The sequence below is a fragment of the Heptranchias perlo genome, chromosome 4 (genome assembly GCF_035084215.1).
Source record: "Heptranchias perlo isolate sHepPer1 chromosome 4, sHepPer1.hap1, whole genome shotgun sequence".
Lineage (NCBI taxonomy): Eukaryota > Metazoa > Chordata > Chondrichthyes > Hexanchiformes > Hexanchidae > Heptranchias > Heptranchias perlo.
In genome coordinates, this window is record NC_090328.1 from 46,301,550 (window position 1) to 46,325,048 (window position 23,499).

At 41.7% G+C, this 23,499-nt stretch overlaps 1 protein-coding gene across 2 annotated transcripts in view; it reads left to right on the forward strand.

The window, feature by feature from the left end:
- The first annotated feature begins 2,913 nt into the window (after positions 1–2,913).
- rhobtb3 (Rho related BTB domain containing 3) overlaps positions 2,914–23,499 on the forward strand; it is a 105,589-nt gene continuing 85,003 nt past the window's right edge. The window contains exons 1-3 of one of the 2 annotated variants that reach the window (XR_010962669.1): positions 2,914–3,229; positions 3,456–3,681; positions 14,523–14,715. Coding sequence is in view for 1 of the 2 variants with exons in the window: in XM_067982862.1 (XP_067838963.1) it covers positions 3,228–3,229; positions 3,456–3,681; positions 14,523–14,715 (421 nt within the window). In the remaining variant the exon portion in view is untranslated. The remainder of the gene's footprint in view (positions 3,230–3,455; positions 3,682–14,522; positions 14,716–23,499) is intronic. The other variant, XM_067982862.1, reaches the window with a different exon arrangement.

A 23,499-nucleotide genomic window follows, 5' to 3' on the forward strand; every position in this document is an offset into this window, starting at 1 on the left:
CATAACGAACATTATCTTTAAAATATTATGCAAAGAAACATTTTAAGAGTAAGACAAAGCCAATTTGAACAGAATAATCTATTTTTAAAAAATGGGAGAATATCAGTTTTTCTTATTAATTAAGGGGTCAATCCCGCTCAGTGATAGCACTCTTGCCCCTGAGTTTGAAGGCTGTGGGTTCAACCCCACTCCGGAGACATGAGCACGAATACCAGGCTGAGACTTTAGTGCAGCACTGAGGAATTACCGCACTTTCAGAGGAGCTATTTTTCACACGGGATGTCAAACTGAGGCCTGTTTTTCAGGTGAATGTAAAAGATTAAAAAAAGAGCTAGGGAGTTTTCCCAGTGCCCTAGCCAACATTTATCCTTCAACCAACATCACTAAAAAGAGATTATCTGGTCATTTATTGCTCTTTGCGGGACCTTGCTGTGTGGATAAGAACATAAGGAATAGGAACAGGAGTAGGCCTTATGGCCCCTCGAGCCTGCTCCACCTTTCAATAAGATCATGGCTGATCTTCGACCTCAGCTCCATTTCCCGCCCGATCCCCATATCCCTTGATTCCTTTAGAGTCCAAAAATGTATCAATCTCAGTCTTGAATATACTCAACGACTGAGCATCCACAGTTCTCTGGGGTAGAGAATTCCAAATATTCACGACTCTCTGAGTGTAGCAATTCCTCCTCATCTCAGTCCTAAATATCCGACCCCTTATCCTGAGACTATGCCCCCTAGTTCTACACTCTCCAGCCAGGGGAAACATCCTCTCAGCATCTACCCTGTCAAGCCCTCTTGGAATCTTATATGTTCCAATGAGATCACCTCTCATGCTTCTAAATTCCAGAGAGTAGAGTCCCAATCTGCTCGATCTTTCCTCATAGGACAACCCTCTCATCCCAGGAATCAATTTGGCTGTCACATTTCCCTACATTACAGTGACTACACTTCAAAAGTACTTCATTGGTTATGAAGCGCTTTTGGACGTTGCCAAGGGTGCTATATAAATGCAAGTTCTTTCTTTTAATGGCATGCTTAAAAAATTTAACTCTAAGAAATCCCATTTCAAATGCATGTTTCTCTGATTTTGTTAATGGGTTGTTAATTGCAGAGGAAAAGAAGCATTCAACAACAACAATGACAACTTGCATTTACATAGCATTTTTAAATTAGTGAAATGCCCCAAGGCGCTTCACAGGAGTGTAGACAAAAATTGACTCTGAGATATCAGGATGGGTGACTAAAAGCTTGGTCGAAGAAGTAAGTGTTAAGGAGCAAATTAAAGGAGGTGGGAGAAGTGGAGAGGCAGCAAGGTTAGGGAGGGAATTTCAGAGTTTAGGGCTTAGATGGCTAAAGGGGTGGCCGCCAGTGGTAGGGCGAATGAAGTGGGAGATGCACAAGAGGCCAGAGTTGGGGAATGCAGAGTTCTCAGAGGATTGTAGGGCTGGAGGAGGTTACAGAGATAGGGTGGGGTGAAGCCATGGATGGATTGAACACGAGGATGAAAATTTTAAAATCAAGGCATTAAGGAACCAGAAGTCAATGTAGGTCAATGAGCACGGGGTGATGGGTGAACGAGATTCAGTATGAGTTAGGATATGGCCAGCAGAGTTTTGGATAAGCTCAAGTTTATCGAAGGTGGAAGATGGGAGGCCGGCCAGGAGAGCATTGGAATGGTTGAGTATGAAGGTAACAAAATCACGGATGAGAATTTTAGCAGCAGATGAGCTGAGGCAGGGCCGGAGTTGGGCAATGTTATGTTGGTGGAAGTAGGCGGTCTTGTGATTGAGAGGATATGGGGTCGGATGCTCAATTCTGGGTCAAATGGGACACCGAGGTTGAGAACAGTTTGGTTCAGCCTGAGACAATGGCCAGAGAGAGAAGTGGAATTGGTGGCCAGGGAACGGAGTTTGTGGTGGGGCCAAAGACAATGACATTGGTCTTCCCAGTGTTTAATTGGAGGATATCGTGGCTCATCCAGGATTGGTTGTCGGACAAGCAATCTGGTAACACAGAGGCAGTGGAGGGATCGAGAGGTGGTGGCGAGGTAGAGCTGGGTGTCGTCAGTGTACATGTGGAACCTGACTCATGTCTTCCGATGATGTCACAGAGGGGCAGCACGTAGATGAGAAATAGGAAGGGCCAAGGAGAGATCGTTGGGGATTCCTGAGGTAATGGTCCTCCTATGTTTTTGTTGGAAGAGGAATTTTGAGCATATGCATGATATTATAAATATATATTGAGGTTCAGAGAACATGGGTAGACATCATATTTGCAGTAATGATATCATCTGACCCCCTATCTCCCACATATATTTATATAATGAAAGTTGTCCCATTGCTGGTGTATTACCATGTTTGGCAGGACCACTGGAAATCTGTCACATCAGCAACATTTATTGGACTGCATTGGTGGATAGTGTCAGGCCCTGCACCTATGGTCGACTGAGTACTTTGGAAAAAAAAAGTTTTTAAAAAAACTATCTGCAACAATAAAAGTGCTGATGCTTCATTGCTGTTGTGTTATTCACTCAGGTCACCAGTTCTAAACAATGGTATCAACTGACAGCCACCAGCTGTCCTCAGTACACACGTTAGAGGGCACACAGGATATTTGGATCCAAGGATGCTGCCACGATCGTCAATTATTTTTTTTATCCATACAAATGTCCCGATTGCTGATGAAACCTCTCGCTCTGTTATTTGCATAATCGATTACCATCACTGTTATCCTCCTTGTTTTATTCAAGCCTGACTTGTATCAGGGACTGGGCAGTCTGCTGACAGCGATTCTGGGCTATAAATCATGTGGCCGCCCCGATTGCATTATAGTTTTGTGAACGGATTGAAATGTAATTTTTTTTCCTGCCCGATGAGCTTCACTGACGTCAGGAATCGGGAGCCTCTGACTGGACCGGGGCTTGTGGATATATTAAAAAAAAACCTGTCCGGTCCACAGTGATCGCTGACTCTGCCGGACGTGCCCAACAATAACAGTTATTTCCTCGGCTATATAACAAGCACACGGGTGAAACTGACGAGGAGAGTAAAGTTCACCGCTTCGTATCCCTGGCTGCTGCTGCTGGATTTTACGCTCTCTGATCGGGGCAAAGAACCACAGCGGGTTCAGCTCACTTCTAGTTTCTTTGTTACTCGGGTCGAAAGAACTATGAATAAATCGCGTTGTTTGCTCCCCGCGTTTGCTAAGCTGCCGAGACAACATTGATCATGTAAGTTTCACACGCCGGTTCGGTAATGTGCAGTGGGGTGTGTTTTTTTTTTAGGTTCCGTTCCATTATATTCGGTGCAAAGTCAGGCTGGATAGATTGATCTCAGGAAAAGGCAGCACAAAGCCCCAAAGAGCTGCGTGCCGCGTATTGCACGGGAGATATTTTCAAGGCTGATGCTAGGCTGGGGCTGTTCATTGACTCTGTGTGTAACTTCTTACTTGTTTAGGTCGGTTCGTATCGTGGCTTTAGGGAACGAGAAAGCGGGCTTTGAAGATAGCCTACAGCAGCAGGATCTGATCACCACCTATTTCGGCAGACATGCCATTATTCGGCACATCGAAGAGAGGCGGTTGCTAAGCTTTGCCACCCACATCACATTTCCTGCCTTCGTCGAGTACCAAGCATATGTCTTCGGGAGAGTCCGAGTGCAGATTCACGACTGTCCCAGTTGGGTAAGGGAGCAGCACCAAGTTACATGATTCACGAATTCCCCCCTTTGGTCTTACAGAATGGGGCTCGATAAGGATCACCTGAAATTTAAGAACGCCATGTAATTTCTGTGCAGCCACCCTTATCAGATCACTTAAGATCAATAGTGTCCTTTTTCTGCTTTGGAAAAGCCAGTTGATGATCTACTTAACGGAAGTGACAGTGAGAATACTGGCTTTGAAGTTTGCAATTTCAAAGAATGCGATTTTATTAGAAGCTCGTTAATTGTGTAGAACAACAGAAATTCTCCCATTTGTCATACTTGTGAAACATTTATTTGCATAATTTCTCAAACATGTTGTTACATATTGTTATATATATGATATATAAGCCATGTGTCCAGCACATGGCCATGACGTCTCAAGTGTCACACCTAAGGCTGACACAAATAACACTACCATTTGTATTATTTTTAAAAGGGGAAGAAAGGCAGTCATTTCCTGCTGCTTCTTTTAACCTCAAGGCCCTCAATCCAGGATGTATAAGGAGCTGCCAATCTTCAGCAATTTCCCTCAACAATTAGTCTTTAATTGACCTTAGGAGGTGCCTATTTAGACCACTTGCTCCCCATGGAGTACCTGCACAGTTGTGTTAAAGGGACAGGCCAGGGTGAACCAAGCTCCATCTTACCAGATAAATATCACAACTGGGCTTCATGTCCCAAACTACCTGAGTGCAATGCATTATGTGGAGATGCCGGTGATTGACTGGGGTAGACAAATGTAAGGAGTCTTACAGCACCAGGTTATAGATTCCAAATAAAGCTGTTGGACTATAACCTGGTGTTGTAAGACTCCTTACATTCTTCACATTAACAAGATTTAAGTTCTGAACACTTATTTTAAAGGAATTTTCCTTCAGAAATGAGCTCCCAGAGATTGAAATTGCTAATAAACTATTTTCAAATTAACACCCAGAATTATTTTTAATATTCATAAATATTAAAGTTTTGACTAAAGCTATCAAAGATAATGGAAACAACATCGTTTCTTCCATGTATATTATATTTCCACATATTCAGGAGGGAACATTGTGCATTGCATGTTTCAGTAATTGTAGTACAGACAGTGTTTCTAAGTATGCAGATCACTTGTTCTTGGGTAGTGACTATTTAGAAGTAAATCAATCAGGATGTACTGTTTTAGGAATTGCTCGGGGCATCTATTATTAGCTTGTGTTAATGAAGTGCGAGTTTTATGTAACAAACTGCAGGATCATTTCAATAACAGTCATTGTGCGAGTGTGTTACCCTATTAGCAGCAAACATAGTTGGGGGAGTAGTGGTGTTCAAGCTTTATTGTGATGGCATAAAGGTCTTCCCGAAAAGGAAGAGTGTAAATGTTAGAGGCAGTATGTGAATGGAATATTACTTTTTTGATGCACTGCTAAGGCTTGGAAGCTGGCATGCAGGTGGCGATCAGGCCTGGTAACTGAGCATTCGGGATGATGAGCAGCACAGAATTCTGATCACATGAGCTTCCTTGGCAACAGCTTGGCCACGACACTTAGGAATGAAATGGGACGAGCTCTGCCTCAATGGAAACAACACCAATGTCACAGCATTTTAAAGACATGGTTGAGAGCTGTAAATATACAATTGAAATGTGAGGCAGCAGATGGTTGAGTAACAAACATTTTCAAGAATTGGACCAATAATTGCACCTTTACATTGTATTCAATGGCTAGTCACCATTTTCATATTATAGAAGAATGAATGGAAGTACTTTCAATGCATGCTGCTCCACTGTTAGTTTCTCTCTGCAAACTTTTTAAAAACCTTATCTGGTACAAAAATGGTTCGTTTCAATGTCCCCCTTAGGTTCATGGAGGAAAAGCTCAACTGAATTTCAAAAACAGTTGACACCTAATGGATTTCTTCCAACAGAAAAAATGATAGATCCTCAATGATTTAATGGAGCTGTTTGGAAGGAACTTAATTAAATGCATTTTAAAAATTTGAATAAATCAGTCACATTGGCCTTCAACGGCAAAGCTGTGATATCTTCATGAACATCTAGGAGGTTGCTAACTGATGTAAATGGTCATATAATATGGCCCCTGTCATGGTCTCAAAAATGTTCTCTCAACTAAACATGGAGCAAACTGATCAGTCATGTCCTAGACCATTCTTTACATTATTTTTAAACTAGACGTTAAGAAGGAGACTCTTTCAGTGAACACACTGAACAAAAAGGCATTCAACTTAGGTTGTGAACAGTATTAAACTACTTCATTTAATATTAGTGCAGCAATTATAGGTTGATTTGGCCGAGAGACAGATATTTCGAGCGCTTTGCTTACACTAAGTAACCATTTTAACTTTTTTTAATATATTTGTTCTCTGGATGTGGGTGACATTGGCAAGGCCACATATATAGCCCATCTCCAGTTACCCTGAGAAGATGGTGATAGGCCTTTTTTCTTATACCCTGTGCTACGCCTCTTCAGAGAAATAAAGTACTATTATTATCCCAGCCAGTCTGCAAAACACTGACAAATTCCAACAGTAAATTGTGCTTTGGTTTTTATATAAATATATGAAAGTCCAAGTGCAATCTCCACATCTGTTGATGAAAATATAAGAGTGCATAACATCAATTACAGTGATTTTTGGATGCCTGCATGCATTTTCAAATGCATTTTGAATGATTTCAAAAAATACATATTCAACACTTTATTAGAGGATTGGATTTCTTTCCTCTGTTTCCTATTTTACCTTCTCTTTCAGTATTTAGGCACTATATTTATTCATTCATTCTTTTCTACTTTTAATGTTTCCTCTTTTTCTGGTTGTTTGCCTGTTTGGAGCAGTTTTACTGGATTTACTTGATATGAACTATATTCTTGCAACTTCTGACCTTAAATCACTGTACTAAGCACCAATAAAAACAGATACTTTAATTTTCTCTGCAGTTATCAAACACTTTTTCATGTTGATGAGCTCCAAAAACTAGCAGTGTGACTACACTCTTAATGATCATGCTATATGTATTTGTCACATAGGGAAAATAGAATCCTAGAAAGCAGCATGGCATTGTTTCATGCACTTAAAAGCTCATGGCACCAGTCATCAGAAATAGTATATTCAGGCAGGAGAAACCTATTTACAACTCTAGAATAAAAGGAGGAGGGAAGAACAACAAAAGAACAGATGTGCTAACTACATTCACAGAGCGACAGCCAGAGGTTTTAATAGCCTGTAAGTTAATTTTAAAATGTTGAAAAATGATGTAAATTTCTGAAAGCTATACAGCGGTCATCTCAGGCATTTGAAAGCACATTGAAAAGACAGAGGGTGAATTAGATGTGGCTCCAAAATGGAAGGGAATGCAGCAGAATGTGATTTGAAAAATCCAGCAGGAAAATTGGGCAGGCAGTTAAGGTCTGAAATTATTGGAGTAATTTGAGCAAACTCACTGATCCCGAGCTGCCAGCGGGAACCTGTGCTTGAGGAGAACGTGGGTCAAAAATAGGCCTACAACCATATAGTATCGATTCTCTGATCTGCACTCCCCTTAAGAATGGTTCCCAGCTGAGGCGGTAGGATTGATGAATTTATCCTGAAGATCAGACCAGTGGGTTGAAGAATGTCAAAGAGGAAGATGAGTTGTTGATTCTGAAGTTTGTGTTGTGCTTAGTTGGAGCAGAATAGGAGGCCGAATGTGGAAAGGTCAGGGAGAGTATGGCAAAGGGTATTGAAATGATGAGCTACACGGAGGTCAAAATCATGTGTCCTTCTTAATTTGAGTTCTGGCTCTCTGTTCAATACAAAACGTAATTTCCTTTTGACGTTTTCTTATGGAAATTGATCTGACAAATTAAAATTAGATGCTAGTGCTAAATATAGAATTTATTTTTAAAATGAACTGCTTTGAAAAAACCTTGCATTTGAGAATTCATTAATTGAGTTTGAAAAGTCCACCAATGTTTACTATGTACATGTATTGTATATATCACCCCTGTGCTCGCTGACCTCCTCCAGCCCTACAACCCTCCGAGAACTCTGTGTTCCTCCATCTTTGGCCTTTTGTGTATCCCTCACTTCCTTCGCTCATTGGCTGCCATGCCTTCAGCTGCCAAGGTCCTAAACTCTGGAATTCCCTCCCCAAACCTCTTCGCCTCTACATCTCTCTCCTCCTTTTAAGACGCTGCTTAAAACCTCCCTCTTTGACCAAATGTTTGGACACGTTTCCAAAGTCTCCTTTCTTGACTCAATGTGAATGCTCCTGTGAAGTGTCTTGTGATGTTTTACTACGTTAATGGCACTATATAAATGCAAGTTGTTGTATGTGTTGCATATCTATTATATGTTTCACAAACTTCTGTGACGTGCATCTTTGGCTTTCACTCAGATATTACTACTGACAGATTGCTGTCTACTAAAGATTTTGAGAAAGTTAGCACCCCAATGGGAAATTTTGTTTTACAAATTAATGAAGTTCTTCCACAATGGGATCACACCTAGACCATTAGGAATCATTTGTTGTTTGATGGCATAGAATATTGGTTGACCAAAGTTAAGAGTTTTTATCCATGAAACAATGCTATACTGCTTTTTAAGATTCCATTTTTCCTATGTGGCAAGTACATATAGCATGCCTTCTAAGAGTGCAGTTTTACTGTTAGCTTCACCTCTATGCAAACCAGTTTTGGGAGCACATCAACACAAATGTAGTATAACTTGGAAGTCAGTTCCCAATCTGGCTTGTGAGTACACTAAAGCCCAGTTTGTGAGAAACAATCCAGCTGCCCATCTGTCAAACTTTGCAGCTCTGGAGTATTACAGTAGTCCACTGTGAAGCCAGTTTAAAAAGTACTAGGGCAAAGATTTTATAAATTTTAATATTGAATCTTTTTAATGTTATGAGAAAGTGAATGTTACCATATAGACTCTCCTAACTTTTTTTTAAAAAAAGCAGAACTCTCCCTTGTTCTGTGAGTCAGGGAAATACAATCTAGAACCATGTAAATTTTTAACTTTGGACTCGCAGATAACTGAGTCATCTCCCAGTACAGCCAACTCTGAGCATGCTGATAGTGTGCCATTGAGACTTTATGAAGTCTGTCAATAATGATTGTGCAAAAGGGATAATGATATTCGTTGTCCCGTTGAAAGGCATGGAGCAGATCAAGATATATTGATTCAGCTATTGCACTGCTGGATGAATGCTACGAGTTGAATGGCAGTACCATGCAAGGATTGATCATTGTGAAGTTTCTGTAATACTGGTGTAATTGACAGTTTGAAGATTTTAGGACAATAAAAAGGCAATTGCTATCTATTGACTATCCAAAGAATGGAAGAGGTCGTATGCCAACTTTTTTTGTAAAAAGCCAACTAAATATTGGTTGGCTTTTTACAAAAAGCCAACCAATATTTGGTTAAAAGCCAACCAAATATTGGTTGGCTTTTAACCAAATATAACATCATAACCAAATATTCATCAATGGCCAGGGTGTTTTGTAAGGTAGCATTGCAGTTTCCCTATTCTGTCTTCCTCAGGGTACAGGGGTTTATATTGGATATCATTGTTTTTTTTCCTGGGATAGGTTAGGAAAAGGAATATTTCAAAAAGTTGTGTCCATCATTCTTTTGTCGGGCCCCTGGAATTTAAATAACTCCGTTTAACAATCTCGTATGGCTGAATGCATTTGTGTGCAATTTCTAATCTTTCCCATGGGTGCTTAATAGGGGCAATGACTCAGCCCATTCCAGCCATCTAAGTTGATGGGTTTGCTTTGACCTTCTGTTTAAAAAAAACTTTGACCTGAAACGAGAAAAATTCCAAATGATGATGACTGGTGAAGGTGTTTACTTTTGTATTTCTTTAGCCTGAAGGTCCATAAGATCAGTATTTTAAACTGAGCATTAATTTCCTGTTCAGTGGTTTTCATAGATTGCTTACTGTGCTTTTTACAATATGAAGCATTGTAATTAATCTAGCTGAGAATTATCTTGAGTATCACATAATGTCACCTTCAAGGCTTCTGGGATATCATTATCTTTTTAGAACATCTTCATTTCTGCCTAGAGTGACTCGATCTTACTGCATGAAGGATTCATTCATATTTTACTTTGTGATCAGGGGATTCCAACCTATAGTCAGTTTATTCCATGTGGGATTGAAATTAGAAAGTGCTGTTGTGCTAATGTCAGCAGACACTAAGCTTCTACCAAGATGTTCTGCGTAGTCTTTAATTGAGAAATTGCTAGTAACGACACAGCCACACATCTCCTATCATTCTTACCCTCCACTTTGTAGATTTGTCAGTTATTGCGGATGAAGATAATTAAAAAATGTCAGCATGCAGGACTAACAAAAAGCCCAATCAAACCATTTAACTTCATCTGACATCTAGCACTTCCTTCCAAAACCAGATCTGCCACATTTCATCTTTTTTTCCAATCCAAAAGCATATTACTCTTCTTTTCCAATGGAAATGGAAATCTAGACCACTTACCTGAGCCACTATCAAATTGGCACAGGGTAAATCAGATCAGAGAGATGAATGCGTGGCTCAAAGATTGGTGTGGGAGAAGTGGATTTTGATTCATGGGGCACTGGCACCAGTACTGGGGAAAGAGAGAGCTGTTCCATTGGGACGGGCTACACCTGAACCATGTTGGGACCAGAGTTCTGGCAAACCGAATAACTAAGGCAGTAGAGAAGGCTTTAAACTAAATAAGTGGGGAGAAGTTTAGATCGATAGAGAAAAGACAAGGAAGTAGTACAGAAAAGTGATGGGGGTAAAGATAAACAGAGTGTGTCAGGAAGGGACAGAGCATACAAACATAAGAGTTTGCACTAGCAAATGGGGCCAGGGTAGGAAAGAATGGTAAAAAGACAAAATTAAAGGTTCTTTACCTGAATGCGCGCAGCATTCGTAATAAGATAGATGAATTGACGGCACAAATAAAAACAAATGGGTATGATCTCGTGGCCATTAGAGATGTGGTTGGGAGCTAAATATTAAGGGTTATTTAACATTTCGGAAGATTAGGAAAAAAGGTAAAGGTGGTGGGGTAGCTCTGTTAATAAAAGATGAAATTGGTATAATAGTGAGAAATGATCTTGGCTCAGAAGATCAAGATGTCGAATCAATTTGGGTGGAGGTAAGAAATAGCAAGGGAAAGAAATCACAGGGGGCCTATATACTACTCCCACCAAACAGTAGCTACATTGTAGGGCAAAATATTAATCAGGAAATGAGGGGGCTTGTATTAAAAAAAAAAGTAATGCAATAAACATGGGTGATTTTAACTTTCACATAGATTGGACAAATCAAATTGGCAAAAGTAGTCCTGAGGAGGACTTCATAGAGTGTATTAGGGACTGTTTCTTAGACCAATATGTCGGGGAACCAATCAGGGAACAGACCATTTTGGATCTGGTAATGGTTAACAAAACAGGCTTAATTAATGATCTCAAAGTAAAGGATCCTTTGGGAAGCAGTGCTCATAACATGATGGAATTTCACATCCAGTTTGAGAGCGAGGATCTTGAATCTGAAACTACTATATTAAACGTAAATAAGGGCAATTATAAAGGAATGAGGGCGGAATTGGCTAAAGTGGACTGGGTAAACAGATTAGATGGTATGATGGTGGATAAGCAGTGGCAAACATTTAAAAAGATATTTTATGACTCACAACAAAAATATATCCCTGTGAGGAGGAAAGACTCCACAAAAAGGGTGAACCAACCATGGCTAACTAAGGAAGTCAAGGATGGTAACAGGTTAAAAGAAAAAGCATACAACATGACAAAGATTACTGGTAAGCCCGAAGATTGGGAAAACTTTAAAAACCAGCAAAGGATGACTAAAAGAATAATAGAGGGAGAAAATAAATTGAGAGTAAACTAGCAAGAAATATAAAAACTGACAGTAAAAGCTTCTACAAATATAAAAAGGAAGAGGGTAGCTAAAGTAAACATTGGTCCCTTAGAGGATGAGACTGGGGAAATAATAATGGAAAACAAAGAAATGGCAGAGGAATTGAATAGATATTTTGTATCTGTCTTCACAGTAGAAGACACTAATAACATACCAATAATACTAGAAAATCAAGGGGCAAAGGGGAGGGAGGAACTAAAAGCAATCACCATCATTAGAGAAAAAAGTACCAGGTAAACTAATTGGTCTAAAGGCTGACAAGTCCCTTGGACCTGATGGCTTGCATCCGAGGGTCTTAAAGGAAGTGGCCACAGAGATAGTGGATGCATTAGTTGTAATCTTCCAGAATTCACTAGATTCTGGAAAGGTCCCTATTCAAGAAGGGAGTGAGACAGAAAGCAGGTAATCTGTCATTGGGAAAATGCTAGAATCCATTATTAAGGAAGTAGTAGCAGGACATTTGTAGACTCATAATACAATCAAGGAGCGTCAACATGGTTTTATGAAGGGGAAATCATGTCTGACAAATTTATTAGAGTTCTTTGGGGAAGTAACGGGCAGGGTGGATAAAGGGGAACCAATGGATGCAGTATATATGGATTTCCAAAAGGCATTCGATAAGGTGCCACATAAAACATTACTGCACAAGATAAGAGCTCATGGTGTTGGGGGTAATATACTGGCATAGATAGAGGATTGGCTAACTAACAGAAAACAAAGAGTCGGGATAAAAGGGTGATTTTCAAAATTGCAGTCTGTAACTAGTGGGGTGTCACAGGGATCAGTGCTGGGGCCTCAATTATTTACGATATATGTCAATGACTTGGATGAAGGAATAGAGTGTCTTGTGGCCAAATTTGCTGCTGATATAAAGACAGGTGGAAAAGCAAGTTGCAATGAGGACACAGTGTCTGCAAAGGGATATTGACAGGTTAAGCGAATGGGCAAAATTTTGGCAGATGGAATATAATGTAGGAAAATGTGAAGTCATCCACTTTGGGAGGAAAAATAAAAAAACAAAATATTATTTGAATGGAGAAATACAACAAAATGCTGCGGTACAGAGGGATCTGGGTGTCCTCGTACATGAAACACAAGAAGTCAACATACAGGTGCAGCAGGTAATCCGGAAGGCAAACGGAATATTGGCCTTTATTTCTAGGGGGATGGAGTATAAAAGCAGGGAAGTCATGCTACAACTGTACAGGGTGCTGGTGAGACCACACCAGGAGTACTGTGTACAGTTCTGGTGCCCTTATTTAAGGAATGACATACTTGCATTGGAGGCCGTTTGGAGAAGGTTCACTAGGTTGATTCCGGGTATGGAAGGGTTGTCTTATGAGGAAAGATTGAACAGGTTGGGTCTATACTCATTGGAGTTTCGAAGAATGAGAGGAGATCTCATTGAAACATATAAGATTCTGAGGGGACTTGATAGGGTAGATGCTGAGAGGATGTTACCCCTCATGGGGGAATCTAAAACGAGAGGACGTAGTCTCAGAATAAGGGGTCGCCTGTTTTAAGACGGAAATGAGGAGGAATTTCTTCTCCCAGAGGGTCATGAATCTTTGGAATTCTTTACCCCAAAAAGCTGTGGAGGCTGAGTCATTGAATACATTCAAGGCTGAGTTAGACAAATTTTTGATCAGCAAGGGAGTCCAAGGATATGGGGAAAAGGCGGGAAAGTGGAGTTGAGGCAAAAATCAGATCAGCCACGATCTCATTAAATGGCGGAGCAGGCTCGAGGGGCCGAATGGCCTACTCCTGCTCCTATCTCTTATGGTCTTAATTGGTGTCTTTTGATAGCTCAACAATTAGCAATTACTTGATTTGTTTTTCAAGTATATTTGCAAAGTTTGACAAGTCTAATATACATTTTGTAAACTAACCATTGCATGCTCCCAAAATTCACATATGGTCAAATGCTATCTCAATGAAAATCCGAAATTCAGATCAATTTAAAGTCCTGAGCCAAAGGGTGCACAGACTCAACACCAAAAAAATCTACGTGCCTGAAACATAGCTGTTGCTCCTTGTGCCTTCCTGTAGCTTGCTTATCTTTCCCTGCACACCATGGCCACTAGATGGGAACTGTCAGAAGAAATTGTAACTAAAACCAAAAAGTAATGAAAAAAAGGTTTCCCTATCACAAGCATGATGTAGAAGCAGACACGTTGTCCATTTGTCTGGCTAGCTATGAGACTGTTTATTGTCAATCCACTGGATAGTTTATTAATCTCAATAACCCTTCTGATAGCTGTTGATGTTTATTGTTTTAATTTAAGGAGTGTTAATAGACATTAAACAGGACATGAAACATTACATCGTTCTGATGAAAGGTCATCAACCTGAAAGGTTAACTGTTGTTTCTCTCTCCACAGATGCCGCCTGACCTGCTGAGTGTTTCCAGCATTTTCTGTTTTTATATTAAATCTTTCTTAATTGTTTTACCTTCAGCAGCAATAAAGAATTGTAATGCCAATCCATAGTTACTATACAAAGTTACATAAAGCAGCATCACCATTTACTAGTACCAAAAGTGCTCAGCTACCAGGTTGCCCTTTATTTTGCAGTATTGGGGATATGTTACTTCAATGCGTTATGAGTGCATTCTCCCATTAGATGATTGCCAGTGAATTGTACTGTGTGTGTATATTTTGGGGAGGGAGAATGACTAGCAGTGCAGACACTCAGCTGCTAAAAAGGATTCTGAAGGTAACATGATCAGGTGATGTTGGAATCATTCCTAATCCTGTGCATAATCAAGATGGCGGTGTTGTCTTGCAGTATATGCAATGGTTAAGAATGAAGAAATGTTTTGGGATATAACAATACATGGAAAGATTCTAATTATCCAAATCCATTTTGAATTCTCAATGCGACTGATTTCTTGTCATCTCTTTGTTAGGATTTATTCGACAATGACTGGTACAGATCACTGAACGTGGTTGGGCTGGCGGACATCATCATCCTCAAATATTCTGTCAATGACAAAACCTCATTTCAAGAAGTGAAGGATAACTATATGCCAATGATTAAGAGGATACTGAACCAGTGGACAGTTCCAGTAATAGTTGCTGCTGTTGGTACAAGACAAAATGGTGAGTAATGAAGGATTTGCACATATCTTTTAAATGCATAATAGGAAAAAATTGTATGATGGCATGAGTGATTGTTATAGGAAATACATTCTGCCAATGTGATATATTAAATTCATCAGTAATTGAAGAAAACAAGCCACATTCTGTTAATATTCTCTTCTGCTAATCTGTTCTACTAGGCCACTTTCCCAGTGTTTACAGTATTCAAATAGGTTTAAAGAAAACAGATACACTTCCCGCTGATGGCTCAGTAGACAAACGTAGCGCATAGTGTTGTACTAAGTCAAACAGACCAGGAAGGTCTCAGGTTTGATGAATTAGCTGATCTCAGCCTGTATGTGTGTGTGTTTATGTCATTTGAACTTTTCAGAGGCTGCCACTTGTCACAAACTATGCTATGCACTACAAATTAGTCAGTGTCGGTTCCAGGAAGAATCCTGGGAAATTGAGCCCAATTCAGAAGGATAGTTGGAAGTCAACATGCCGATAGTGTTTAAAGCTGCATTCACCATCGATATTTATTTCCTGAGGAAATCTATATTGCACCCAAAATGACAGGATACCTAAAATAATCATTACACAAACTCATTCGTCTTTAAAATTATCAAACACAAAAGTTTCAGATGGTTATATTATGGGGTGCACATTTGGCTGCGCAGCACCTGTGTTTCGGATGCTAAGCCTCCAACATGGTGGGCAGGAAGCACCACCTCCTTACAAGCAGGAAGTGTGCTGCCTGGCCTATTGGTAAAGGCCAAAATATCTATGTGCAGTGCCCACATCTGAAACAGTTGTTAGGCTCTTTGCATGTGCAAATAAGGGTCCTAATGCCTGTTTGAGGCACCTACTGCAAGATTGGTTTGCCCTGAGGATAGCTGGTGCCGGCACCAGCTGTTCTCAGGAAAACCAGGTCTACATGTGACCTTGCAGGAGGTCCTTTTTTAAAGGGACTGCCTGTTCGGCCGTATCCAACAAGATAAGTTTTTAAAAATCTACTTAGCTGAATATGGAGCCAGGAGGAGCATGAGTGCTCCGCCTGAACCCACATTCAAAGAACACAGGACGTTGTTGGTCATTTCCGCCACCCCCCCCCCTCCCCCCCCCCGACACTGATTGATTGCTTTCTTTCTTGCTTGCTTGCTTGCTTCCTTCCTTCCACCTCCCCACCAATAACCCCCCCCCCCCCCCCACAGAGCCCCTCACTTACCTGTGGGCCACAGTGATACCCGCAACGGCACAATCGTCATTCACACTTTGGGGGTGCTTCGGGCCTCACCATTCAGGTGTAGGGATTGCCCCCTGTGCCCCCCGCATGCCCAAAAATAGACACTCCCAAATATCTAGGCCTATATCTGTATGCTTACTAATAATAAGTGATGATGTACTATATCATCTTGTATATAGAATGTAAATTGAATTGCAATTTCATTTTTATTAAATGAATTTTATAAGAACTGTTCTTTTGAATTGTAAAATACAAGCTATGAGGAATATAATTTCATAAAGCAAATGTACAGCACCATTTTGATATCTAAGAATCCCTGGATTATTTACAAAATGTATGGTAGTGAAATGTAGGAATAATGACAGAGCATAAATTATCAATGTAATAATATATTGAAAGGCAGATCCAATAAATCATTGCATAAAATATCTTCAGAGCTTTTTGTTAACCCAGGGAAATGTATTTAATCTGTTCCTATCTGAGAATTTAAGATTGTAAGAATCCAAACTAAATCAGAAATAATTGTACAATGAAGGTAAGAAAAGGACTAAGTACAAAACTGGCAGCTTTTGAATGCTTTCTTCCATTAAATCCCTTCAGTGACACCAAACTAGATTAAGGTTTGACAAAATGTCTCCTGGATGGCATTAAGTTATATTTAGATTTACCCAACTGCTTTCCTTTTTATGCCATTAGTGAAATCTTACAAGAAGTGTAGTTTAATTTAAGACAAAATCACAATTATTTAAGGACAATAAAATAAGTGTTTAAAGGACCATGAGTGTTTAAATGCTACAGTGTTCAGATTGATACTTTTGTCTGAGGATCACACTGTTTCTTTCAGTACTATTGTGAGAATTACAGTGGACTTGCAGTCCAATACCACATTGGATAGCCTATGATTACTGGTAATGACATAAGCTTAACTAAGACTTAATCATAAACTTTTCCACCTGTAATTAGATGTAGCAAGGGATGTCCCACAAACAGCATATAGATGAATGGCCAGTTAATCTTTTTTTGGATGACGTAGGTTGAAAGAGGAATGTTGGCCAGAGTGCAAGGAGAACTTCTTGTTCTTCAAATAGTGATGGGATCTTTTCATGTATATCTGAACTAGTGGAATGGGCAGATGGGATCTTGGTTTATCTGAAGAACAGCACATCTGACAATGCAGTTTTCCTTCAGTGCTGCCTAGTAATGTCAATCTTGTTTATGAGCTCAAACTAATGGTACAGGAATTAAATTGACAACATTCTCACCGTATTGGGACAGTCCCTTTTAAGGGTTTCATGAATCACAATGGAGGAATATTGGGTGCTTTTCAACTTGGCTTTTCCCCGTGGCTTTTGTGAAAGTTGTTCGTTAGTATTCAGAACAAGCTGCATTTTAGCAGTGTCCTTTGTAGCCTTGTTTTTCAGCTGGTTCTCTGCTGTTGAGAAGATCTCCATTAATGTACTTTGTTCAACGTTATGCTTTTCTTTGTTTATGAATAAAGCACAATAGGGGTGAAATTGGTCTTTGGCAGTTGTGCAAAACAGGCGACAGTGAATCAGCATGGAAAATAAAATCAGGCAGGGTGTAAAACAGGCTGCTGATACGCTGTCACCGTCTTGTGCTACTGCTGTGAACCAATTCCACCCCCAGTGTTTTTAATCATTGGAGGACCCTGGAATCTCTCAAATCATCAGTTGTGTAAAAATATGTTTAAACGTAGCAAATCTTTAAGTGGCCGTATGGTATGTATAATTTCACAGTCTACAGCACAAAAAGTACAGCAAAAATAATTACTTTCATATTTGATGCAGCGATTTAAAAAAAAATAATCCTATTCTTCCCATGGGGGTGGGGGGTGTTCTAGGTTTAAATCCCAGTCTCAATTTGACATTTGAACTCTATTTTTCCAAACTGACAAGTTTCACTGATTCTTGGCCAGGCTGTTGGATGGACTTCCAGATCACATCCAACAAAGCACAATTCATACAGACTAATGAGATTGCACACAAGGAATCAAGACCAAATGTAGTCTTCAACTTAAGTGGGTTTATAGGCCGGGGATAATTGGACAGGGGCACACACGTGTGATTCAGTTGCCATTTTAAAATCATATATTCTACCCTTATTTATATTCCTGTTATATACTCTTATGTCCATATTTTCAATGGAAACTACCAGTGTAAACATGTAATTATATTCTTCTGCCAACTGGCAGGGGAGGGAAGGGGGAGGAGAGGGACCAGTTTGAGGGACAGTAAAGTGAGGAGCTGATGAATTTTCCTATTAAGATTCATTTTAATAATCAAAAAGATGTTGTTACATTAACATGGCATGCACTTCCATCCACTACGCTTGTCAATAAATGTGCACGAAAGCAAGCAAAGATGGCTAGAATGTGGGAAGGGGACAGGTTCAGGTCAAAATCCAAATTTAGTTTTTATTTTCAAAAGCGAGAGAATAAACAAGAAGGTGAAACATTCTATAAAAGGCACAAAATAAAAAAAATTACAATTAAACTAAAACAAAATTGCAAGAAAAAGGTCAAAACTTGAAACCAAAACTTGTCTACAGAAGAAATAATATGGTGACTGGAGGCTCTGAAAATATCCAGAGAGGGACTCTGAAGATACTCACAGACTGAGCACAAAGCCACTCAGCAGCCAAACAGTGTAATTACAGTGTTACGAGTTTAGCTGGGCAAAACCCATTAACCTCCCCACGACAGGCGAGAGACGGTTGGGCGGTGGTGGTGGGGGGGTGGTTAAAAATGAAAAATCGGGGAACTGGTCCCCGACCTCCTGTGTACGCGCTTGCCATTATTTTTACCTCCAGTGAGGTGTGCATGTATCCCAGAGAGCGGTTGGGAGCCTGATTTAAGTTTAACAGCTGCCGGCCAGGTTTCCCAGGGCTCGCAAAACCCAGCAGTGAAATAGAGTTGGGAGCAGCCGGCTCCAACAGGTAAGTGCTGTTTAGAGCACTCCTTGTGGGCCAGGAGGAGAAAAGGTGCTTCTCCCTCCCCCTCCACCCCCCCGCCCCACCCCGGACCCAGGCTATTTCCCTCCCTTCCTCCCTCCCTCCCATCACCATTATCGGGCTCTGAACCCCCACCTCTTCCTCCTATTTCCCCCGACTCCCCACTGCCCCCAAGCCCTGATATCTCCTGATTGTAATGGCTATCAGATTGTACAGACACATGGCTGCAAGATGACAAAAGCTGGAACCTGAATGTTCAAGGGTACTTGACATTTCGGAGGGACAGGAGCTAGGAAAAGGTGGAGGGGTAGCTCTAAGGATGACATGCGTATAATAGAGAGAAATGACCTTAGATTCTACATCTTGGTCTTCAGAACTGTTTGGGTAGAGAAAAGAAATAGTAAAGGCAAGAAGTCACTTGTGGGAGTAGTTTATAGGCCTCCTAACAGTAGCCACACTGTAGGACAAGGTATACAGGAAGAAATAATGGGGCCTTGAGAAAGGAGCAGTAATAATCATGGGTGATTTTAATCTTCATATAGATTGGAAGAATCTGATTGGCAAAGGTAGCCTGGAAGATGAGTTCATAAGAGTGCTTTCGGGACAGTTTCTTGGAGCAGCACGTTCTAGAGCCAACCAGAGAGCAGGCTCTTCTAGATCTGGTAATGTGTAACGAGACAGGATTAATTGATGACCTCATTGTAAAGGAGCCTCCAGGTAGCAGTGATCACAATATGATTGAATTTCGCATTCAGTTTGAGGGAGTGAAGAATAGGTCTAAGACTAGTGTTTTAAACTTAAATAAGGGCAATTATGAGGGCATGAAGACAGCTGGCTAAAGTGAACTGGGAACTTAGGTTAAGGGATATGTCAGTAGAGATGCAGTGGCAGACATTTAATGAGATATTTCATAAAACCCAGCAAAGATACATTCCAGTGAGAAATAAAGACTCTAGGAGAAGGACAAAGCATCAGTGGCTAACTTTTTTTTATTCGTTCATGGGATGTGGGCGTCGCTGGCGAGGCCAGCATGTATTGCCCACCCCAAATTGCCCTTGAGAAGGTGGTGGTGAGCTGCCTTCTTGAACCGCTGCAGTCCGTGTGGTGAAGGTTCTCCAACAGTGCTGTTAGGAAGGGAGTTCCAGGATTTTGACCCAGCGACTATAAAGGAACGGCGATATATTTCCAAGTCGGGATGGTGTGAGACTTGGAGGGGAACGTGCGGGTGGTGTTCCCATGTACCTGCCGCTCTTGTCCTTCTAGGTGGTAGAGGTTGCGGGTTTGGGAGGTGCTGTCGAAGAAGCCTTGGCGAGTTGCTGCAGTACATCCTGTAGATGGTACACACTGCAGCCACTGTGTGCCAGTGGTGAAGGGAGTGAATGTTTAGTGTGGTGGATGGGGTACCAATCAAGCGGGCTGCTTTGTCCTGGATGGTGTCGAGCTTCTTGAGTGTTGTTGGAGCTGCACTCATCCAAGCAAGTGGAGAGTATTCCATCACACTCCTGACTTGTGCCTTGTAGATGGTGGAAAGGCTTTGGGGAGTCAGGAGGTGAGTCACTCGCCGCAGAATACCCAGCCTCTGACCTGCTCTTGTAGCCACAGTATTTATATGGCTGGTCCAGTTAAGTTTCTGGTCAATGGTGACCCCCCAGGATGTTGATGATGGGGGATTCGGTGATGGTAATGCTGTTGAATGTCAAGGGGAGGTGGTTAGACTCTCTCTTGTTGGAGATGGTCATTGCCTGGCACTTGTCTGGCGCGAATGTTACTTGCCACTTATGAGCCCAAGCCTGGATGTTGTCCAGGTCTTGCTGCATGTGGGCTTGGACTGCTTCATTATCTGTGGGGTTGCGAATGGAACTGAACACTGTGCAATCATCTGCGAACATCCCCATTTCTCACCTTATGATGGAGGGAAGGTCATTGATGAAGCAGCTGAAGATGGTTGGGCCTAGGACACTGCCTTGAGGAACTCCTGGGGCTGAGATGATTGGCTTCCAACAAACACTACCATCTTCCTTTGTGCTAGGTATGACTCCAGCCACTGGAGAGCTTTCCCCCTGATTCCCATTGTCTTCAATTTTACTAGGGCTCCTTGGTGCCACACTCTGTCAAATGCTGCCTTGATGTCAAGGGCAGTCAGTCTCGTCTCACCTCTGGAATTCAGCTCTTTTGTCCATGTTTGGACCAAGGCTGTAATGAGGTCTGGAGCCGAGTGGTCCTGGCGGAACCCAAACTGAGCATCGGTGAGCAGGTTATTGGTGAGTAAGTGTCGCTTGATAGCACTGTCGACGACACCTTCCATCACTTTGCTGATTGAGAGTAGATTGATGGGGTGGTAATTGGCCGGATTGGATTTGTCCTGCTTTTTGTGGACAGGACATACCTGGGCAATTTTCCACATTGTCAGGTAGATGCCAGTGTTGTAGCTTGGCTAGATGCGCAGCTAATTCTGGAGCACAAGTCTTCAGCTCTGCAGCCAGGATGCTGTCTGGGCCCATAGCCTTTGCTGTATCCAGTGCACTCAGCCATTTCTTGATATCACGTGGAATGAATCAAATTGGCTGAAGACTGGCTTCTGTGATGGTGGGGATATCTGGAGGAGGCCGAGATGGATCATCCACTCGGCACTTCTGGCTGAAGATGGTTGCAAACACTTCAGCCTTGTCTTTTGCACTCACGTGCTGGACTCCGCCATCATTGAGGATGGGGATGTTTGCAGCGCCTCCTCCTCCCGTTAGTTGTTTAATTGTCCACTACCATTCACGACTGGATGTGGCAGGACTGCAGAGCTATGATCTGATCTGTTGTGGAATCGCTTAGCCCTGTCTATAGCATGTTGCTTCCGCTGTTTAGCATGCATATAGTCCTGAGTTGTAGCTTCACCAGGTTGGCACCTCATTTTTAGGTACGCCTGGTGGTGCTCCTGGCATGCTCTTCTACACTCCTCATTGAACCAGGGTTGATCCCCTGGCTTGTTGGTAATAGTAAAGTGAGGAATATGCCGGGCCATGAGGTTACAGATTGTGCTGGAATTCAATTCTGCTGTTGCTGATGGCCCACAGCGCCTCATGGATGCCCAGTTTTGAGCTGCTAGATCTATTCTGAACCTATCCCATTTAGCACAGTGGTAGTGCCACACAACATGTTGGATGGTGTCCTCAGTGCGAAGACGGGACTTCATCTCCACGAGGACTGTGCGGTGGTTAATCCTACCAATACTGTCATGGACAGATGCATTTGCGACAGGTAGATTGGTGAGGACGAGGTCAAGTAAGTTTTTCCCTCGTGTTGGTTCACTCACCACCTGTCGCAGGCCCAGTCTAGCAGCTATGTCCTTCAGGACTCGGTCAGCTCGGTCAGTAGTGGTGCTACCGAACCACTCTTGGTGATGGACGTTGAAGTCCCCCATCCAGAGTACATTCTGTGCCCTCACTACTCTCAGTGCTTCCTCCAAGGGTGTTCAACATGGAGGAGGACTGATTCATCAGCTGAGGGAGGGCGGTAGGTGTTAATCAGCAGGAGGTTTCCTTGCCCATTGTTGAGGACTCCCAGGGCCACTCCCTCCTGACTGTATAAAGAATCACTGGATTGGGGGTAATATTCTGGCATGGGTGGAGGATTGGTTATCTAACAGGAAGCAGAGAGTTGGGATAAATGGTACATTCTCGGACTGGCAACCTGTAGCCAGTGGTGTTCCACAGGGGTCGGTGCTGGGTCCCCAACTCTTTACAATCTATATTAACGATTTGGAGGTGGGGACCGAGTGTAACATATCAAAGTTTGCAGATGATACAAAGATGGGAGGGAAAGTAGAGAGTAAGGAGGACATAAAAAAACCTACAAGGGGATATAGACAGGCTGGGTGAGTGGGCAGAGATTTGGCAGATGCAATACAATATTGGAAAATGTGAGGTTATGCACTATGGCAGGAAAAATCAGAGAGCAAGTTATTATCTTAATGGCGAGCAACTGGAAAGTACTGCAGTACAAAGGGATCTGGGGGTCCTAGTGCAAGAAAATCAAAAAGTTAGTATGCAGGTGCAGCAGGTGATCAAGAAGGCCAACGGAATGTTGGCTTTTATTGCTAGGGGGATAGAATATAAAAACAGGGAGGTATTGCTGCAGTTATATAAGGTATTGGTGAGACCGCACCTGGAATACTGCATACAGTTTTGGTCTCCATACTTAAGAAAAGACATACTTGCTCTTGAGGCAGTACAAAGAAGGTTCACTCGGTTAATCCCGGGGATGAGGGGGTGGACATATGAGGAGAGGTTGAGTAGATTGGGACTCTACTCATTGGAGTTCAGAAGAATGAGAGGCGATCTTATTGAAACATATAAGATTGTGAAGGGCTTGATCGGGTGGATGCGGTAAGGATGTTCCCAAGGATGGGTGAAACTAGAACGAGGGGGCATAATCTTAGAATAAGGGGCTGCTCTTTCAAAACTGAGATGAGGAGAAACTTCTTCACTCAGAGGGTAGTAGGTCTGTGGAATTTGCTGCCCCAGGAAGCTGTGGAAGCTACATCATTAAATAAATTTAAAACAGAAATAGACAGTTTCCTAGAAGTAAAGGGAATTAGG